The 20,792-nt window shown below is 49.8% G+C and overlaps 2 protein-coding genes across 4 annotated transcripts in view; one reads left to right on the top strand and one right to left on the bottom strand.

Annotated features, from left to right (window-relative positions):
• Positions 1 to 12,417, top strand: part of DCAF1 (DDB1 and CUL4 associated factor 1) — a 72,763-nt gene extending 60,346 nt beyond the window's left edge. For 2 of the 3 annotated variants that reach the window (XM_032411370.1, XM_032411372.1), the window contains 3 exons: positions 1,723 to 1,731; positions 7,571 to 7,823; positions 12,004 to 12,417. In XM_032411370.1, coding sequence (XP_032267261.1) covers positions 1,723 to 1,731; positions 7,571 to 7,823; positions 12,004 to 12,062 — 321 coding nt within the window. In that variant the 3' untranslated portion in view covers positions 12,063 to 12,417. The remainder of the gene's footprint in view (positions 1 to 1,722; positions 1,732 to 7,570; positions 7,824 to 12,003) is intronic. The other variant, XM_032411371.1, reaches the window with a different exon arrangement.
• Positions 12,418 to 12,962: 545 nt separating this feature from the next.
• RBM15B (RNA binding motif protein 15B) lies at positions 12,963 to 19,450 on the bottom strand. The gene is made up of 2 exons (XM_032411373.1): positions 13,745 to 19,450; positions 12,963 to 13,123 (listed from the first exon to the last, which is right to left on the bottom strand). Exon 1 carries the CDS (start codon positions 19,429 to 19,431, stop codon positions 16,744 to 16,746), a length of 2,688 nt encoding a protein of 895 aa, XP_032267264.1. The 5' UTR covers positions 19,432 to 19,450; the 3' UTR covers positions 12,963 to 13,123; positions 13,745 to 16,743.
• Positions 19,451 to 20,792: the final 1,342 nt, after the last annotated feature.

Raw genomic sequence — 20,792 nt, 5'->3', positions numbered from 1 at the left:
CGTATCAGTTGTCTCAGGCTTCTTGGATGTTACATGTTGTACTGTAAATCTGAAGCAAAAATTGGGTTTAAGTTATTTATGAACACCATTATTCCTACCCTCCTATATCTTTGCAGTTTACAAGGGAATGGAAATAATAGTCTTGGGACTGTCACCTGTGGTCCAGTCCATGTGGTACCATTATCTTTGAGGAGGAGGTCAGGAAAAGAGAAGCTAGCATTGCCCTAGGGCTGCTATTTTTGGGGTTGGCCTCATTCTTTTTGCAGACATGAAGTGATGAGAGGTGAATTTTCTAATGGCTGGCTGTGGAAGCAAGAGACAACCATAAAGGAACAACTTAAGAGCAAGGATTTCTTGATTCTTCTCCCATGCTTCTGTTTAACTTTACTTTTGGAGAGGTTAAGGGAGAAAGAGATTAGAAAGGCGGGGGGGGGGGGGGGTACAGTAGTTCGAACTTCTGAGTCCGTGGTGCAGGAAGGTAAAATAGAGACTTTCTTGTCACGGATAGCCAAAGTCGAGAGGGGCAGGCTCAAGAGGACCCTAATGAGTGGCCCTAGGGCCCTGTTCATGGAAGAGCCTAAAAGCTTCTAGCTGGGAGGGGACTAGGTGTCTTTGTAGGCAATGTAGGTAAGTTAGCATTGCTTCTGGATTTCAAGGCTTGTTTCATTACATACTGACACCACTGTCCTTAGGGATTATCTGGTGCATTTTATATTTAAAGGACCTCCTTAGAGAACTGGTTTTCCTCTTAAGCCCGTGGCATTTTGATTTTGATTTAGAGGTGTTTTAGTGGGATATACCGTATCTATCTAAGCACATTTCCTTTGTATCCTGAATTCTGTTGATTCACATGTCCTCCTGGAATCTTGTAGTAGTGTTTTGCAGTATTTACTATCTCCATTAGATTTCTTTCTTCCCTGTGCCAGCTTGATTTTATTTTTAACTCACTTTCCTTTGTGTGCTTCACCTAATTTTAAAACTAGAGATTTAGTTTTCTTACAAGTCATTTGCCATTCAAAGTTTTGTCCTTGTCTGTATATCTGCTCTCAGTCTTCTCAGATGTCCCAGGTATGACTTCTGGGGCTCAGGGATGCCAGCACCTGTGACTGACTCCTTTGAATTTGCCCTTTTACCTTAGCAAAATAAAATTAGAAGTATGAATGGTCAGCTGCCACCTGATAAAATGGTCCAGCATAAAGTGCCTATATAAATATTTATTTATTTAAAAAGCTTTATTAAGATATAATTTACATACCACAAAAATGGTTGTCTCTTGCCCTTATGTTTCAGTAAGTTTGGAGATTAATAAGGGATGAATGGAATCAATATATTGTTGAATGAAGACATAGATGATGTATTTGACATCCATAAATATTTGGTTCCTAAGGTTGCTAGTCCACCAGCCTTCAGGCATTTGATGAAAGCAGAGATAAGCCAGTCACTTATCAAAGCTTATATCCATTGGAATTTTGGTATCTGTGTTGTTTTTTTACAAATTAATTCAGTCAACTTTGATGTTGGCTTTTAGGAAAATTATAAAACCTAAGATTAGTAATTGATCATTGTTCCTAGATTTTGAAAAGGCAATACATTTCAACTAATTATAGTTAACCTTAAATTAAAAAAGGAAAAACAAGGGAATAATGCTGTCTTTTCTCCACTCCATTTTGGAATCTGGGACACACTGTGTGCTGTGCTTCCTGTGTGTTCTCCACTGCCTAGAAGCGGATGGTAAGAGTCTTTACTGATTACACACCTGCTATAAGCCTGGTCATTGATTCCTGAAAGGCCTTTTTTCCCCCCTAAATTTTTAAAATGTCTGTTAGATTCTGTCCATGAGGAGAAAAATACAAGTGTTTATGACTCTGAAATTAGCCTTTTTTTTTTTTTTTTTAAAGATTTTATTTATTTTTCAACAGAGAAAGAGGGAACACAAATGGGGGGGGAGTGGGAGAGGGAGAAGCAGACTTCCCGCCGAGCAGGGAGCCCGATGTGGGGCTCGATCCCAGGACGCTGGGATCATGACCTGAGCCGAAGGCAGACGCTTAACCGACTGAGCCACCCAGGCGCCCTGAAATGAGCCTTTTAATGATTGTTAACACCAGGAACAAGAGTCAGAAGGAGAATAATAAAATACGACACGTTGAATGAACTGTCAAGAGAGTATGCTCAGGTTATATTTATTTTTTATTTATTTATTTTTAAGATTTTATTTATTTACTTGAGAGAGAGAGCACAAGCAGGGGGGGGCAGCAGTGAGAGGGAGAAGCAAGCCCCCGCGAAGCAGGGAGCTCTCTGTGGGGCTTGAACCCAGGACCCTGGGATCATGACCTGAGCTGAAGGCAGACGCTCAACTGAGGCATCCCTAGGCTCAGGTTTTTTTTGTTTTTTTTTTAAGATTTTATTTATTTTTTGACAGAGAGAGACAGCGAGAGAGGGAACAGAAGCAGGGGGAGAGGGAGAAGCAGGCTTCCCGCTGAGCAGGGAGCCCGATGCGGGGCTCGATCCCAGGACCCTGGGATCGTGACCTGAGCTGAAGGCAGACACTCAACGACTGAGCCACCCAGGCGCCCCCCTAGGCTCAGGTTTTGATTACATTTTTATAAAGCTATCATAGTTTTTAGATTAACTGTTCTTAAAGTATGACCAGAGATTTGTTTTTCTAAGAGGTTGGTTGTATTTTTGAAGGTAATATAGGCTAAAAGCTATTTCTCTTGAAAATGAGACATGTATTCAAGAAGAATTTTGAATGGTCTAGAAACAGATGCTGCACTAATTTAAAAAATCAAATTGTTTAAGTCCTAGAGAACGAGACAGTTGGATGTAGCAGAGAAGGTCAGTGGAATACCTGGAATTACCTTTTTGGTTCTGTCACTGGGAGTCTGTGGATAGAGGGTATATTATAGAAAAGGAGAACTTTAGAACCAGAAGGTACTCAGAGGACATCTTGTGCAGAGGTTCTTCATTAGGGGTGCACTTCACAGTTCCTGGGCAAACTTACCAAAATCCACCTGTGTGAGCTTCACTTAGAAAGGTTGGTTCTGTTCAGCCTGGACCCTGGGAGTGGTTTAGGAATATGTATTTTGGAAAACTTTTTCCCAGGTGCTTCTGATGATCACATCTGAATAGGAGCTACTGATTGAATTAAATCACCTCTTTAACAGGAAATTGAGATTCACAGAAGTTGGCGTTAGAGAGATGGGTCCAGTAAATAGTGCTTCCGTTGTAATTCTGGAACATGGGCAGTGTTGATGGAGCTCCTGGGGTTTTGGATCTGGGAATGGATAAGACCATAGAGAGCTGGAGAGACTGGAGATGAGCAAGAGAAGGGAGAATGCATTCAGTGAGTGTAATGAGAGTGGATAGGAGGGAGTCCTGGGGACCCAACATTTGTGGGAAACAGTAGTCAGCTGGATGTGAGGCCATAGGAGTGGGGAAGTGAAAGATGTTTGAGATTTTCACCTGGCTACTGGGAGAAGTATAGAAAAGGTACTGGCTTTAAAGGTGCTTTGAGTTCAGTTTTAGAATTAAGAGATTTTAAGTTTCTGTGGTACGAATGGGTAGAGCCGTCTGAGAGTTCAAAGATTTAGGAATTAGTGGAAATATGAAGGCAGAAATTAAAGTTGTAGGAACCTCTGTGCTAAGGAGATCTGCAAGAGACCAGGTACAGATGAGCCCAGTGTGGAGGCCAGGATTGTTGTCGGTCACCATAGAGAAGCCCCCTCGTTGGCCACCCAGGCCTTCCTGTTCCTTTAGGAAGGTTGCAGTCATTGTAACAGGAACAACAAACTTTTGTTGAACACTTTCTGTATGCTAGATACTTTCCAAAGAGATTATATACATACATGCATACACGTTCCCCCCACTCCCCTTCAAATGCTAACAACAACCCTATGAGGCAAAGTAAATCATCCCAAAGTCGGTTACTGCATCAGTAGAGTTCAGTGGCAGCAGCCTGGCTCCAGAGCAAACACCATTAATCGCTGCCCTGTGGAGTGGTGCGGGCAAAAGCCAGACTGTCCAGTGTTGGAGGAAGAGAGAGTGAGGGAATGAGTGAGCAAGTGGCAGGTGGGGTACCTGGAGGCTGGGAATAGGGTTTAGCTGGAAGCAATGTGGAGCCTGTGTGGATGGAGAAGTGGTGGTTAGGTTTGGGCAACCTGGCCCTCCTCAGAGAAGATGAGAAGCCAGTGGAGAGAAGTGTGAAGGTGGATGTGGGGGTGAGGTGGGTGGCTGTGGTAATGAGATCCAGAGAGGACTGCCACTCAGAGCATGAGTGGAGGAAGGCTGGCTTCCTACTCAGACCAGGGTTAAGTCAGGTTTAGATGTGGAGATGGGACCAGAGGGCAGCTGAGGGAGCTCATGCCAGTTGACTTCTCTGTACAGGAGGGGAGTGGGTTGATAATCTGCAGGGGTTTGGGGTTTTAGACAGCCATGAAAATAACAGTGGAATTGAGAAGAGTTTTGGTATTCTTCCTGTAGGAAAATTTATTAGTAGTTCAAAACATCCTGGCCCTGAGTCCCTCTGATTCTGTTTCCAAGGCCTTAAAGTTGTAGAGAATTTTTTAAAACCCCACATTCCTAGATCTAAAACCTTACCTAAATGTTGTTGAAGATGATTATGGATTTTAGGAAGATTTTTTTTCATTAAGTAATAATTTTTAGTTTCTTTTGTGTGTTTTTATTTTTTTAGACTACTTTTGACCACTCCTTAAATCTTTAGATATGAAAGAGAGGGGCTCATGTTACCAGTCAGGTACTTAAACCAGCCGAGAATGCTTCTAAAATTACTTCCTGGACTCTCTTTTGGGTTCAACTACAGAATTAGATTCTACAGTATTTTGTTTTCTTCCTCCCTCCCTCCCTCCCTCCCTCCCTCCCTTCCTCCCTTCCTTCCTCTTTCTCTTTCTTTCTTTTTTTTTTTTAAGATTTTATTTATCTGAGGGAGAGAGCACTAGTGGAGGAGGGTCAGAGGGAGAGGGGGAAGCAGACTCCTCCTCCCCACTGAGCCTGGAGCCCGATGTGGGGCTTGATCCCAGGACCCTGAGATCATGACCTGAGCTGAAACCAAGAGTTGGGTGCTTAACCGACTGAGCCACCAGGCGCCCCAGATCATACAGTATTTTGGACAGATCTTGTGAGCCTCTGTTTCATGATTCAGGTTTCAGATTTAAAATTTAGAAAGTGAGTTTATGGCCACATCCATGTGTAACAAAATACATGTTAAACCAGCATTGGTCATTAATCATAGAGTTTAAATGATGGAGTGATGTATTTTACTTGAGATTCAGGTAGAGCCTCCCCTTCTACTCATTTCCCTTGTCTTGTCATGGTCACAGAAGTCCTCAGGCCTTCTGGGATGAATATATGTGAACTATTTCTTCTACTACAAGATTAAGTAAAGGTTTTGGATTTGTAGTCTCATGGAAGAATTGGGAATGTTATCTGTAGTTCAGAGCTCAGACCCTGATTTACCTGTTTTTCTAGGATTGCTTTTGATTCAGGAGCTTTTTCGTATTTCTCCTGGATCAGCTAGGCTTTGATGTTTTTAGAAATGAAAAAGAATGGTCTTCCTAAATTTGCTGGCTAATAGATGCCTGTTTGAACCATGTAACTGTTCACATACTCAACTGTGAACCTTTAAAAGTTATGGGACATTGAAAATTTATGTAAATTGCCCAGGTTCACACGCCATGTAATTGGCAGAGCTAGGATTCTAACCCAGGCGTATTTGATCCCCAAACCTGGGCATATTCTCCTGTTCCACTCTTTAAATAATGCCACATGTGCATATCAGTAACTACGCATTAATTTCAGAATTAAAAATAAAAAAGTTATGCCATCTTCAATTTTAAATATTGTCCCATAGAGGCTTAAGAAACACAGCGCTTTGGATACTTTTTTCTTTAATGTACTCGTTTTTAACTGTGGTACTTTATTAATGGATTAGAACTAATTTTGGTCAAGGCCATGAAAATATGCCTGGAAAAAAGAGGTAAAAATTGTAATCTGGTAAGCACTTTGGATTATTTCCCTGAATTTTGACCCTTCTCCCAGCATTTGTATGAGCTGATATGCTTATAGGGGCTAAGGAGCTTGTCTGTGTCTCAGTTTGTCATTATTGCCTCCAAGCATTCTCAGCGCCTTTCCAGTAGGTGAATGCTTAGTAGCCATCTGTGTGGAGGAGATAACGTGGCCTAAGCTGTGGAACAGTGGCCTCAGGCTGTCATATGTGGTTTTGTATACAAGCACGTGCAAGCTCTGGTCTAGACAGTACACACATTTGTACACGCCTTAGGTTTACTGGGTAAAGGGGTTAGTCTTTCCCATATAGCTGCCAGAAATTGTTGAAAAGTCTTAAGTCAAACAGCATATCAAAAAGTCTAGGGTGGTTCCAAAATTATCAAAAGTCTATAAAGCATGGCCACTCTGCTGAACATGAGCCTAGTTTATATTATAGCTGATGAACACTAGTGGCCAGAAAAGCACAAAATTTGGATTTTAAGTGATTGGCATGCAGCAACACTTTAAAAATGTGTTTTATCTATTTTTTTTCTGTGTATGTTGGGCTTATTCTTTCTTGACTTTCATTAGGCTGATATATTAAATGAATTTTATATTTTATTGTTGCAGGAGTTAGAGTCCTTTTGCTGCTGGCAAGGTTGACAGTTGATGTTTGAGCAGAAGGATAAATGAATGATGGTCACATTTACTTGGGAACACCTGTTATCTTTATCAAAACAGAGGTGCCTTTGTTTCCTTTCAAGCAAGAAAGGATACAACTTGGATTCTAGCGCAAAGTTGAAATCTGTGGCAGAGGCTAGAATGTATCCTTTATAAAGCCCAGGGTACCCAGAGCCAGTATTTCATTAGTTTTCTGGTAGTTTTCCCGACTTTGGAAAGATCTCTTAAGAATGGAGGGAAGGACGGTTTCTCTAGCACTTTTTGTGTGTTTTCGTGTGTGTGGCTTGTAACAGAAAATGTAGGTATTGTTTATGTTCTGTATTGCAAAGTCAGTTTTGATGGACAATTAGATCATTGGATACTTATGATAGCACTATTAGAGGTTTACCCACTTCCTTGGTTATAAGATCAAGGGTAAGACCTTGACGGGCTTCGGAGCTGACTCAGCGGCTGTGTTCTTTCTCTGTCTTGTTAAAGTGTTGCTTTTTAGATTCCAGTAGGAGCTTTTGTCCAGTGACCCAACTGATTTCACTTGGTTTGGTTGATACAGGAGAAAGAGAAGAGCTCCCTTGGTTTATTAGTTATTTAGGAACCTAGAATGTTGATGGCTGAGACCTCTGTGAATGAATTGTGTGTTTTCTTGGATAAGGGCTGTGTGACCAGTAATGCCTTTGTGGAGTGAAGACTAATCCTTTTCTGAGAGGTGCTTTGAGTATCTTGGGGAACATGTGTGTGGCTGTCTTTATCTTCATTAGATTACCTAGATTACCACTCTTTTTAGTGACAGTTTCCTCCCCTGTCCTTTGGGAAGAAGGGAGAGACTTCCCATATGGCCCACGTGGGTTAGGCCTCTGTGGTTTTCCTAATGGACCTCATGCTCTCTTGCCAGGAAGAGGAAGAACAGGAGGAAGAAGATGACGATGAAGATGATGACGACACTGATGACCTAGATGAGCTTGACACTGACCAGTTGCTGGAGGCGGAGTTGGAGGAGGATGACAACAACGAGAACGCAGGAGAGGATGGGGACAATGACTTTTCTCCCTCTGACGAGGAGCTAGCAAACCTTCTAGAGGAGGGAGAGGATGGGGAGGATGAAGACTCTGATGCAGACGAGGAAGTGGAACTGATCCTGGGGGACAGTAAGTCTAGGGCCGACCCTGAGGCAGAGCCTTGGCACCCAGGGGAAGGTCTCTTCCCTGCATTCTCCCAGCAAGCAAGCCCCACCAGGTTCTGTGCCCCATATCTGTAGATTCATCACTGGCCCCTTGAGGAAAAGCAGTTTCACATCTCTGATCCTCTGCTCTTTCACCAGACTGTGTTACTAAAAGGCTGTTATCTCATCTTTAAAATAGAGGTTGGCAAACTTTCTCTGTAAAGGTTGGACAGCTAAATATTTTTCACTTGGTGGGCCATATGGTGTCTCTTGAAGCGCCTCAGCTCTGCTGTGAGTGTCAAAGCAGCCAGAGACCAGGTGTAAATTAATGATCGTGGCTGTGTTTTAGAAGTAAAACTTCACTTACAAAAATGCGTGGTGGGCTTGGTTTGGCCCATGGGCTGTAGTTTGTTGACTCCTGCTTTGGAGGATTAGCCTTAGAATGGAAGGCCAAAGGGTGGTTCTTCCTGAGGGGCAGAGCCAGACCTGGCAGCTGCTTACGGGGTGGGGGTGCCGTCCGTGCCTGCTCCTTTCTACAGTTACAAAGTAAAGCCCTCTTGGGGAGGAGTCTTTTCCTGTGTGCTTTTGCCTAAGCCCTCTTACAGGCCAGGTGACAGATGTTTCTCTTTGGCTTGTTTGGTCTTCCTCGCCCCCTCTAAGTTATGAAGTACAAGCTCCAATTTTTCTAGTAATTTCCCTTTAGGACAGGTTTCTGAAGTCAGGTTTTCTCCTGACTGTGCTAATGAATCCTGAATAAACCAGTTACTAGTTCTAAGAGTTTGCTAGCTCTGCAGTTATATTCTGTCCACGTCAAGAGGACCTGTCCGGCAGCATCGCTCTGACGTATGTCACTGTTGACAGACGTCTGCTTGCTGTGGTCCTGGTTCTTGTGCTACCCTGGCTAAATGATGGGGAGTCATCCCTGAGATACTCAGCCATCTTCATGTAGCCAGTCAGGCCAGTATGCTCACAACTGTGGCAGGAATGATGCCTAACGTGGTAGCCACTAACCACATGTGGCCATTAAAATGTAAATGAAAAATTCATGTCATTTCATGTCCACATTTGAAGTATTTGGTAGCTGTGTGTGGTTACCATAGTGTACAGCACAGATACAGAACACTTACATGAAATTCATTTACAGGAAATTCTGTGTGCTGGCCTAGGCCCAACTTAGGCCAAGCCTCTTCATAGTAGATGCTTGGTTTTTATAATCGTTGGTGTCCGGTGGTAGGAGGAGGAATGTGCGTGTACATGTGTGTGGTAGCAGAGGTTGGGTGACAGTACTTATTTAAGCCTACGTATAAAAGATTGTATTTCACAGTGACCCAAATCCATTTTCTTTGGGATAAATCTTAGGTGTGCTTCTATCCCTCAAATTAAAGGCAGGATTGTCTTAGGGGAGACATGTGCTTACATGAGTCCTCTTGCCGGAGTTGTATGTTGAGGAAGCTCGGGGGGGCTGTGCCCTCTGTGTCCTCACCTCCTGCTTCCCAGCTTCCGTACTTGGAGGTTGAGGTGCCTCAGTGGAGGAGGACTTGCCTTGTCCCTAGCCATGGTCAGAGAGCCAGGGAAGAGGGATTAAAGGGCGAGGCACACATGACCATATCAAGAGTAAAGGGGCAGTTTTTACTGACATGTGAATAGGGCCATGTTGGGTACAAGTTCTGTTTCCTTCCAAGTAACAAGGTGGGCCGGGAGAGCTGCTGGTGCTCGTACCCCTGGGATGAGAGTAGCACTAACTTCTTTATTCTTAATTTGAATATAAAGCCACTAAATTTGTATTTGGCCTGTAGAATTACTGCCTTCTTTAACTGTTTACGAAATTCCTTCTTTTAGGCCTAAGAGGTACGGGAAAAACCTTTATTCTGTTAGCAACGAGATATCACTTTATTTTGGTAGGAATATTTATGATGTGAAAATGCCATAATAGTCGACAACTTAAGGACTTCTCAGCTTGGGCTCTAGAACTGAGGTGGTGATGTGGAGGTGGCACGGGTGGTGGGTCCTGCATCGCTGTTTGCGAGAGGCCTCCAGGAGCATACCGCAGAGCAGGCTGAGGGACCGTTCTCTGGACCCTTGGTTTGCTGGTATTTTGCTTCAGTAATCATCTAGAGCATTCGCTCTTAACCTTTCTGAGCTTATGGAGCCTTTTATGATGTGATGAGAGTCACTAAGACTATAGAAAACCACAGCCCTGTGCCACCCCATAACTTTGTGAGGCCCCGGATCCCATAGAGACCCAGTGATTGGTTTCAGATGCAGAACCCCAACCCTAGGAAGAGAAAACACCTTGACTCTGAAGTCTTCTGTGTGTTCTCTGTTCCAGTCAGTTCTCCCTCCCCCCAAAGCCTGTATGTTGTAGAGCAGCAGGTTAAACACTGGGGATTGATTATTTACATCTAGACTGCCTTTGCCTCAAAGGGCCTTTCAGGAGAGGTCCTGACCAGGGTCTGGGATTGGGTCTCTTCAACACTTGAAGATACAAAAAGGCTGAGGAAGGGAGAGCAGAGGAGCCCTGTGACCACCAAGAGGGAGTCTGTGCCCAGGCCCTGAAGGTTCTCTCAAACACTGCGCCCGACAGTTATTTGCGTAAAGAGGATTGTGTCCCCGTCCTCTCCCAGCTGCACTTGTACTCTGTACGTGTGATGCAGAGTTGTTAAGACTCTCAGCAGCTGCACAGCTGGTGGCCAGGTCTCAGGCAGGTGGTCTGGCATTGTGAATCCTAGATCTCAGGGGCCCTGGGGGAGTCTCTGGAGGTTTGCCACGGCCGAGGACACTGTGCTGTGCTCGGCTCTGCGGGGGCAGACCCTGCCTGTTGGCGGTTCCTTCTGGAAGTCTTGCAGCAAGGAGTCTGACGAGGCTGTTCAGCTTAGCTTGTCAGGCGTTCGTTCTCCCCGCTCCTCACCAGTAGTCCGGCTATGCTTGTGCCCTCTTAGACCCAGGAGCACTGGTTTTTTTCCAGACATCTCTTTTGTTTACATTCAGGACTTTGTATCACAGCCATGCGTCTGTAGAACCTCTAGAAGGCAGAGAGCATTGCATCCAGGCCACTTCCGTTTTCTTCGTAAAGGAAATTGTAGTGAATGAAAGAAGGTTTGGGAACGTGGGTTGTTCTTGCTTCAGCTTTCCTGAGAGTCGATTCTTAGGTGTCTGGGAAAGGCTGGTGGGGAATGTTATGGGACCACTGGTGTTTCTCTCTGCATGGGAAGTCCACAGCCCGGGGAGACCTTGTTAAAATGGTTTCACAGCTTCCTGAGCTGTAATCAAAGGGGGCACCAAGGCCTTTCGCTTACCTTCACTCAGCAAATACTAGAGTCCTTAGGAGCTAGGTAACTATATTTCTCTCCAATTGGACATGATGTATCCTCATTTTGAAGGTTCTTTTGCCTTGTTTCACTCCTCAGTGGATCCTTCCAGAGGTGTTAGTTAATGTGGTCTGTTCACTGCCTGAGAAGGCAAATGGTCCAGTGGAGGGCTCCTGTGCCAGAGACATGGTGCTACCCTTCCAGGATGTTCTAGCTGCTCCCTGCTGGCCTACGGCCTTGAGTTTCTAGGTACTCGTTCTCTGGTATTACCATATGCTGGCCTGTACCTTTTTGGGAACTTGTTCCTGCTGATTATATTCAGAGGAAAGAATCCTTGGTTGACAGTCTCCACCTTTATGGGGTCTTCTGATAAGAGAGTTGTTGAGTTTAAAAGAAATCTCATTCTTGCTTGCGCTCAGCCTGCCTTTTTAGTGGGTGTAGGGGGGTGGGTCAGGCAGGCCTGTGCGCCTGTCCTGGAAGGACGTGAGGCCATAGGACTGCGGAGGCTCACTCATTTCTCCCTCAGCCCTGCCCCTTTTGCAGCCATTCAGAAGTTTCAGAGGGGTTTGCCCTGTCCTTTCAGGGCCCCCCAGTCAGGAAGAACCTCTAGAAGGCAGAGAGCATTGCATCCAGACCCTGTGAAAGGTGCAGGAACAACAGGTCCCAGGGGTGGTCACTGTTGCCAACAAGTATATTCTCCAGAGCCAGCTCCAAGGAGTTAATTGATGTGTTTTCTTCTTTCTGGAAACTGGTGATTAACTTTGTTCAGGTATAAATGTATGTGTATAAAGGTGCTTCCTTCCTGAAAGCTTCCTCTAAGTCTGGTGAGTAATCTAGTCTCTCCCTCTTCCCTTTCAGCGGATAGCTCTGACAACTCTGATTTGGAAGATGACATCATCTTATCTCTGAATGAGTGAGGAGCCATCACCGTGTGCAAGACATTCCTGACTGACAGGCGAGAAACTGAGTCAGATGAATTGAGAACACCTTCCTTTCCCTTTCTCCCAGGGCTGTCTTTTAAGGAACTGCATGCCCTGCATTCAGAGGATTATGGCTTAGAGAGCCTCACTGGAATCTGAGGGTCCTTCTAAAACAATAACAACCACAAAAAAGACAACAGGGGTTAGGCCCTATTCTACTTTCCCCTTCTCCTAGGACGGACAGCTCTTTCCTCAAGAGGAAAAAAAAACATGTCTCTGGGGTTATTTCACAATATATTTTCTTTGTATAATGTTCTTTACTTAAAGAACAAGAAATAGTTTTTTATAAAATTTAAAAAGAAAAAAAAAAACAAAACCAGGCATTTATAACTGAGGGTATGAACTTATATCCACCAGGTCTCTTGTCCCAGCACTTCATTTTCTATGGAAGAAAATGATGTCTAAAGAACAATATAGAGGCATTTTTACATACGTATTTAAATGAAAAGGAAAATCGTGGTTTCTTAAATTGATAAGGATTAAGAATATTTTATTATAAATATAATATATGATTTTTTAACCTGTTCTGTTGCCTCATATGCTGTCAGGTTAAGTTGTTTTCCTTCTTGCCAGAGGTGGGGAGGAAGGCAGTGCTTATTTGGTGAGTAAATGCCTAGATTCACCCACCTTCATGGTTTGGGGGCAGCAAGGTCATTGTGGATATTGGTTTTGTGGAGTTGAGGGAACTTAGGATATAAGTTCACTCCCTCTATTTTTCTTTGTGATTCAGTTTTTCAAAAAATTTTTTTTCTTCCTTCTCCCCAATGTGGAAATTACAAATCAAAGGCCTTTTTCTTTAATGTAAAGTGTATTTATTTAAAAAAAATACAAAATAAACTACAAGTCTGTCTTTGTTTGTTTATGGCCTTTCCCTGTTCTCTTTTACCAAAGTGCGGTGGTCCCTTGCCCTGCAGCTCTAGCCAGCCAGTAGAGAAGACGCCTTCTGAGAGAGGCAGCCCAGGATGGTGGTGAGACTCATTCTGCCCAAATAAAGCACTCTGGGGAGAAAAGTAGCTTAGTCACAGTGTCTGACCCTGGTCTGCGGCCCTCCCCCCGAGGGAGTATTGGTCTGTGCCCGAGAACCACGCTGGGGTGGTGGAGGAGGTGTTTGGGCATTGTGTGCCGTGGACACATCTCTCTGTCCCGGGTTCTGACTTAAGGAGGCAGCTCTGCAGTACAGATTTGGTGGAGCTGGGAAGTTTTGGAGGAACATGCTGGCAGAGTTAAGGAGCGGCCACCTCTATAGTTAGTTGGGTGACCGTCATTACTGTTTCCTCAAGGGAGATAACAGCGGGCCAGAGCTGTTCTTCACTTTTGGCAGTTTGGGGCAGCAGGGGTTTGGGCAGGCTCAGGCCTTCAAAATCAGCCTGTGGTTGTGGAACTGGGGTACTGCCAGGGAAAGTGCCACATGCTCTGACCTTTTCACTTAACCCACCTCACCCTGCTTTCCTCCCACAATAAATAGGAAACCACAGTCTCTTCCTTTGAGTTGCCCCAATAACAGCTGCTTGGTTTCTATTATGTAGGTATCAAATAGCTAGAGACTTTTCTCCCTTTGCTGAGAGAAGAGGGGACAGATGTGGTTGTGCAGTAAACAAGACAAGACAGCTAAAACTCACCAGGGGCTGGCAAAGCCCTCCTGGGCTTTGGAGCACCATCCAGTTGATGACACACACTGAGGCGGGCCTGTGTCACACGTACCTCTTGGTCCTTTAGAGAGCAGAGCTCTCAGCCCTTACGTGGCTTCATGCCTCCCACCTAACCAGTGGAGCAGCCTTGACTGCTGGTGCTGGATGCTTCAAGAGGAAACAGGTTAAAAGTCAACAAGTAAAAACACTGTTCTAGCCATGAACTTCGCTGAGCCGCTGGCCGTCTCCCTCAACTCTGCCGGCAGCTCTCGGGAGGGCCTGCAGGTCTCTGGGGTGGAGATGGGGACCTCCGACAGGGAAGCGGAGTTGTGGTTGACTTGACAACATGCCCTGAGAGGCTAAGGAGACATCTGCCCTCTTTCTTACTATACCAGGGCTTAAGATCTGAGTCACTTAGAAGAAACACGTACAATACTAGCAAACCAACAGTGAGGCAAAATTTGCCTCGGATTGTTTTTTTTGTTCTGCCTTTAAGCGACACCTCAGACAGGACCCGAACCCCCAGGTGGAGGCTCTGGACACCTGCAGTTAAGTTGTTCTCTCTCTGGGACAGTCTAAAATCAGTCAGCGCCTTGCCCACCTTACCTGCTAGGTCTGAGAGTTCACAGAACCTGCTTTGTCTTAAGAGCCAAAGGAAGGAAGTGGTTAAGAGGGTCCAAAGAAGAGGAGCAGGAGGAAGGTCACACAGTGGGTGGGCTGTGGTTCTTTACCAAAACTCTGTAGTTCTTTTTGGGGCTATCCCTGAAGAGTAGACAAAGCAAGGGTTGAAGGGTCTTCTCTAACCAGATTTCCTAGCAGGTTTACATCTGGGAATGCTGCTGGGTGGTGTAGGATTCTGGGTTCTGAGCACCCACTCTGTGAAGAACAGCCCCGAGAAGTTTTGAACTTCATGGGGCAAGGCAGCTCTGGCCTGTGTATGACCCAGGCATTTCTCAAAGAACTGCAGGGAGCCCTGCATTGTGTCTTCAAGACACCCCTACCTCATTTGATCTGAACAGGGAGGGCCCACTCCTGCTTCCGGCAGTACGAGCTACCCTGGAGGTCAGCTGAGTCCCCCACGGACTTACTCAGACACCTGGCAGTTGTGGCCACAGCTCAAGTACAAACAGGCAAATAAACGCACTTAACACTTCCTTTGTTCATGTTTTCTGTTGTGAACGTGCTTGTTCTCTCATGAGCACCCGCTGTGGCCCGGTGAGCAGTATCTCCCCCGGCACCTTCCCCTGTTCATTTTAAATCTCCGAGGTCTCAAAAAGCCACCTCTTTCCCTGTGGAGGCAAGTATCCTCCAGGCAGTCCACACTGAGCCTCATCCTCTACCTCAAAGCATCCCAGCTGTCACCTGTGTTCCCTTGCATGGGCTGGGCTTGTGGCCGGGAGGGTGGTGTGGCCACCAGAACCTGGAGTTCTGGCCAGTTGGCTCATTTCTCTTACTGAGGCTGCTGTTGTCCCTCGGCTCTTTTGGGACATCCAGACTGCCACGCAAACACTCTGAAGAGTGTATCTGGCCTGTGTTCTCTGGTGACAACTGCTGTGTGACTGGGTTCCCTCCCTGGTCCCCGACGGCGCTGGCTTCATTTGCCCTCTGACCTCATTAGAGACCAGGGAGGACAGCATTTTACTCTTTCAAGCCATCGTTCCCTCCCAGCTGGAGGATGCCTCCGCATCCCTCCCCAGCTGGGCTTGAATGGCTCTGACTAGCCCTGCCCCAGCGCCTTGGCACCTGGGACTTCATTTCCCCACAGAGGCACCTTTCTCCCAGTGGCCCCACCTCAGCAGCAGGGCAGGAGGCCACAGCACACGCTCTCACCTCACACCTGCGAAACAGGTACGTCAGTTAAGAGCATCTTCCTGATCTACCGTGCTCCCTTGCAGCGTTGCAAAAATTCTTCAGTCCAGGAGTTCAGTGTCCCTCCCCTAAAAAACTAGTGACTGGGCAGAGCCTCCCCCCCCCGCTCCGCACTGATACATTAGCCCCCAAACAAGGAAGAACCAGAATTTACAAACACTGGGTACATTTCAAGAATGAACCAAAAGAAGCTCCTTCCCGCCCTCCATTCCGGCATTTGGCCTCCGGTGTCCCTGGGAGTCTGAGGCAGCTCTGCCTCCAGCCGGGTGCTCCCGGGCTGCCACAACAGCCACATTAAGGCTGAATAAGAGCGGGAGCCTGCGTCGATCTGGGACCCCGAGACCCTGTGGCATCCATACTGTACCTGTCTTCCCCGTGACAAGACCACACAACTGCCGAAGACTACCTGCCTGCAAAAGGCCTCAAGATGAGGCGTGTTGTCCAACCGTTACAGCTCAAGCAGATGCGCACACACATTCAGGGCAGGAAAACGAAAACTCCAAAACCACCAAAGCTGCCGGCTACGGAGCTCAGGCAGGCAGGGGAGGGTCCAGAGGCAAACAACTTGCTGTGAGCCAAGGCTAAAAACAAATGTGAATGTAGTCCTGACTGGGCCCAAAGAGCTGAGGGACTGAGAGCCACCAACACGGCAGGATTCTGAACTATACCCGGGCTGGGAAGCTGACATAGAGCATTTGCGTGCGTGCAGTGGGGAAAAGGCTTCCATTTACTGAGGAAAAACTTGATTAAACCAGGAGAACAGGATTAAAAATCCATCCTCTGACAAAGGCTTTACTGACAACTTTCCATACAGTTAGTCAAAAAAATAAAAAAATACAGAACACAGCAGACAGTATCTCGTACACTAGAAATCAATGTGACAGGAGTCCCTTTTCTCATTGCTGTTAAAACAAAAGACAAAAAACAAAAACAAAACACAACCCTAAAATCTAAGAACTTAGTTTTGGTGGGGGGTCGGGACTCTGGTCCCCCATTAAATGAACCAAAATAACCCAGCAGAGAATTCAAACCAAGGGAGTAGGATGTGGGGAGGGGGTGGTGGTCAGATCTTAAAATAACTGCTTTTGTGACACAAATGCGGAGCTGGAAACAGGTTTGGGCTAGGCAGTGTCTCTCACTATAACTATCACCATGTGTTCTTCTTCTAGCTTGCCCAATGTCCTCAGGGCGGACTGGAGGTACTGCTGTGAGAAGTCGCAGGGCGGGAAGGCGTAGAGCATGCCCGTGCTGTCTCTGCCCTTGGACCCACCCACCGGCAGGCTGATCACCCCCGCCGCCTGCTTCTGTTTCAAGTAGGAGACCAGGTTCCTGAGAAGCCGCCTCTGTAGGCCTGGCTCCACCGCGGGCATCCCCTCAGTGCCAGGCCCGCTGGGGGTCGCCTGGGTGGCTAGGAGCACCGCATAGCCATTGGGGCTCCCCTGCTTGATCCGCCGCGTGACCTCGTCGAGCTTGGGCTGGTCCAGTCGCAGACGCTGGGCGATCTTCAGCTGGGTCAGCTTGCTCCCGGAAGTGTGGTCTTTGAGGAGGCCCGTGATAACCCCCTGGTCCCCCTCTAGGATGTGCATAGATGTCGGGAAGCAGCTGTTTTTCAACACTAGGAGCCCATTCCAACCCAGCTGCAGCGTCTGGGCATACTCGGAAAGATTCTTGAGCTTTTTGGTCTCGTGTTTTGGCTCTTCCAGAGGCTTGGGCTCAGCCTCAGCGGTCCGATGATTGCGCTCGCTCTCTCGTGTCTTCTTCCCGTGGGAAGAGTCTGGAGCCTCGTGGTGGTGGTGGTGGCTCCGCTCCTCAGCCCCATGTCTGCTGTTGCTGAGGGAGTTGCTGCTGGACTCCTTGGGCCCATCACTGGAGTGGTTCTCCTTACGGCTGCGCTCAGGGGTGCGGTCAGAGCCCCGGTCCACCTGCTGCCCACCACCCTTGGTCCTGCTCCGTTCCTCGTAAGGGGAGTGGGTTGTCCTCCCGCGCTCACTGGAAAGGCTCCTCCGCTTCCGCCTCTCCTCCCAGGGCTTGGGCAGGCCCCGGTCCCCATCTCCCCAGCGCTCCCCACTCCGGCTGCGCACCGACCGGCTGTAGCCCTCCAGGCTGTTTCGGCGGTCGGAGCTTTTACTAGGGCTGGTCCAGTCCCCTTCCAAAAAGGTCCGGTCTCGGTCCGAGTACAGGAGGTGTGGGGGGGTCCTATCCCGCACCCGTAGGTCTGCATCCAGGTTTCGGTGCCGGGTATAGCCGTCGGGGAGCAGCTCATAATGCACAGGGAGGGGTGAGGGCTGGTACTGCTGGGGATACCGAGTCTCCTCTGCTTTGGCAAAATCCACGCGCAGCCTCCGGTCTGGACCACCCAAGGGAAAGCCCCTCATTTTTGCACAGGCGGCCTGAGCTGCATCCAAGCTCTCGTACTGGATGTAGGCAAAGCTATCTCCCTTGACGTGATCAATGGTCCGAATGCTCCCAAAGCGGTCAAACTCCCGGGCCAGAGCGGCCAGTGAGGTGTTAGGTCCCAGGCCGCCCACCCAGAGGCGAGTGGTGGGGTTGGCCTTGCCGTAGCCTATCTTAATGGGGTTTCGGCCAATCACCCGGCCCGACATAGCCACCTTAGCCCTGTGGGCCATGTCTAGGTTCTGGAACTTGAGGAAGGCATACGCACCACCCTGGCCACGGGCAGGCCTCTTGATGACCACCTCCTCAATGATGCCGTACTTCTCAAAGGCCCGCCGCAACTCCACCTCAGATACGCTGTGGTCCAGGTTCCCGATGAACAGGTTGCGCGTGGCCCGCTGGTCGTCCTCAGGCATCAGGTCCTCCTCGCACACGGCGGGGTAGCCGTAGGGGCGCCCGCGGTCGTCGTACAGCCCGTAGTAGTCCAGGGCCCGCTCCCGGGATAGCCCCACCGCGGCGGCCGCGGCAGCATCCAGGGCAAAGGCCGCCGCGGCGTGGCGGGCGCGGGGCTCCCGCAGCGGCGGGGCGGCTACTGGGGACAGCGAGCGCTGCTTGTACTGGTAGCCGCCGTGCAGGGGCAGGTAGCCGAGCGGGTCGGCGGGCGCGGGCGGCCCCGGGGGCGGCGTGGAGGCGGCAGCGCTGCTGCTGCTGCTTCGCCGGCTGCTCCCGCCGCCGCCGCCGCCGCCGCCGCCACCGCGCAGGTACACGGGCTCCACCTTGAGCGGCCGGTCGTAGAGCAGCAGCTGGCGGGCCAGGGCGTGCTGGCGGGCCTCGCGTGCGTCCTGCGGGTGCCGGAAGTTCACGTAGGCCACGCGGCCCAGCTCTGGCGTGTGCGACAGGCGCAGGCTGATCTCGCCGAAGCGCTTGAACTGGTGGAAGAGCCGGTCCTCGAGGTGCTCGGCGGGCAGCGCGGGGCTCAGGCTGCTGATGAGCAACGTCTTGTACTCGGGCGCGGCCGCCGACGAGCCGGGACCCGCGGGCTCGGCCCCGGGCGGCGGCGGAGGTGGTGGCAGCGGAGACGCGCGGGGTGAAGCACCTGAAGCGCCTGGGTCCCCGGAGGCCTTGCCGCCGCGTCCCCCGCCGCCGGCGCCCGAGCCCGAGGAGCGGCCGCTGCTCGCACGGTGATTTGCGTCCCCCGCGCCGCGGCCGTCGCGATGCCCACCCCCGCCGCCCCCGCTACCGCGGGGTTTGTCGCGGGCCCGCGCTGGAACGGGATGCTTGGCGCCGCCCGAGGCCTTGTGCGCCGCCCGCCGCCCGCCCGCCTCCGCCTCCCGTTCGCGCTCCCGCGGCCGCTTGGCCGACGATGACGAGCCGCGCCCGCTCGGGCTCGAGTCTCGCTCGCTCTGCCTCTTCATGGCGCCGGCGCGGCGGGCGGGCGGGCGGCCCGCAGGCCCCTCACAGCGGCGGCGGCGGCGGCCGAGGAGGCAGCGCCCCCGGCGCCGCCATCTTGGACAAAAGGACTCGGCGCGGCGGTGGCAGCGGGGCGGGGCGGCGCCCAGGGGCTGGGCGTCGCGTTATCAGGCTGCGCCGGACTGTCACGTGACCCTGCGGCGGGCGGGGCGAGAGCTGCGCCGGGCGTACGTCATCGGAATGCGCCGCCCGTGTCACGTGATCCCGGGGCGGGCGGGCGTGAGCTCTGACGCCACCGCGCGGCCAAGGGGCCGGGCTACGCGGAGATCGGGGACCTCGCGAGAGCACTGGCCCCGACCCCAGCGGGCTGCAGGCCCTAGGCCTCCGGCTTCCGGCTCGGGGGTCCGCGTTGCGTGGAATGGGAGTGGCAGCGTCTGTGGGCGCCGGGCTCCCTGGTCTGGTCTTGACCCAGCGCGGCCTCTTTACGTGGCATCCCCCCAATCCCCACCACAGCATCTCCCGACTGTGGTCCGGGATCGACAGGCGCGAGAACCTAAGCACGCCGCTCCCTAGGCCCCGTCTAGGACCCACGCCCCACAAAGCAGACATTCTCCGCGTTCAGGTATCACCTGCAGCGGTCCCCGGAAAGGCCGCGACGACCATGGGCTATGAATGCAAAAGGCGAGGCCCTTTTGGGTTCAGGCAGAGAGATACCCGAGCCAACAACCTACCTTCTGTTTACCGAGGGGAAATAGGCTCCTTGGCGCCACGGGGTCCACCCTCTGCTGCGGCCTCCCGAGCAGATGGTGGGCTGTAAGGGCAGGGCCACGGAGCCAAGGGCGAAGAGAAGGCCAAACCCAGTAGTTACCACAGCTTGCCACGCTTACCTCTCGCTGACCAGTGCCCTTCCATCCACCTCCAGGGCCAGGACCTCTTCTCCAGAGGTGAGGTGCAGGGAGAATCCTGCCCAGGTGCCCAAGCCCCCTTGGGAAGCTTTCATTCTCCAGAGAGCTGCTGGACGCATCGCAAAAACCGACCCAACTTCTGCAAGGAAACCGTGGGGGTGGGGAAGAGCCTACCGGTTCCTTCTCCCACAATCATAAATAAAGCACCTCCTGGAGCAGCTGAGGCAGGTGCAAGGGGAAAGCTCTTACAAGAAACACCTGTAACAAAGAAACACCTGTAACGTTGCCTGATCGGAACTCCACTTCCAGAATGAGTTAACCCTTTGTAGATCACCTTGGGGGTCAGCCCTACAGCGGTAGTGGTTGGTTTTCCGTGCGCCTGTGTTCAGTGTGGCCTGTAGGCCACGGCCATTCACCTCCTAAGACTTCTGTCTTCAGCTGTGGATTTTCCTAGCACTTGT

Source organism: Phoca vitulina, unplaced genomic scaffold (genome assembly GCF_004348235.1).
Source record: "Phoca vitulina isolate PV1807 unplaced genomic scaffold, GSC_HSeal_1.0 scaffold13, whole genome shotgun sequence".
Taxonomy (NCBI): domain Eukaryota; kingdom Metazoa; phylum Chordata; class Mammalia; order Carnivora; family Phocidae; genus Phoca; species Phoca vitulina.
Note: the sequence above shows the minus strand (reverse complement) of the source record. Positions and strands in the feature narration are given on the sequence as shown.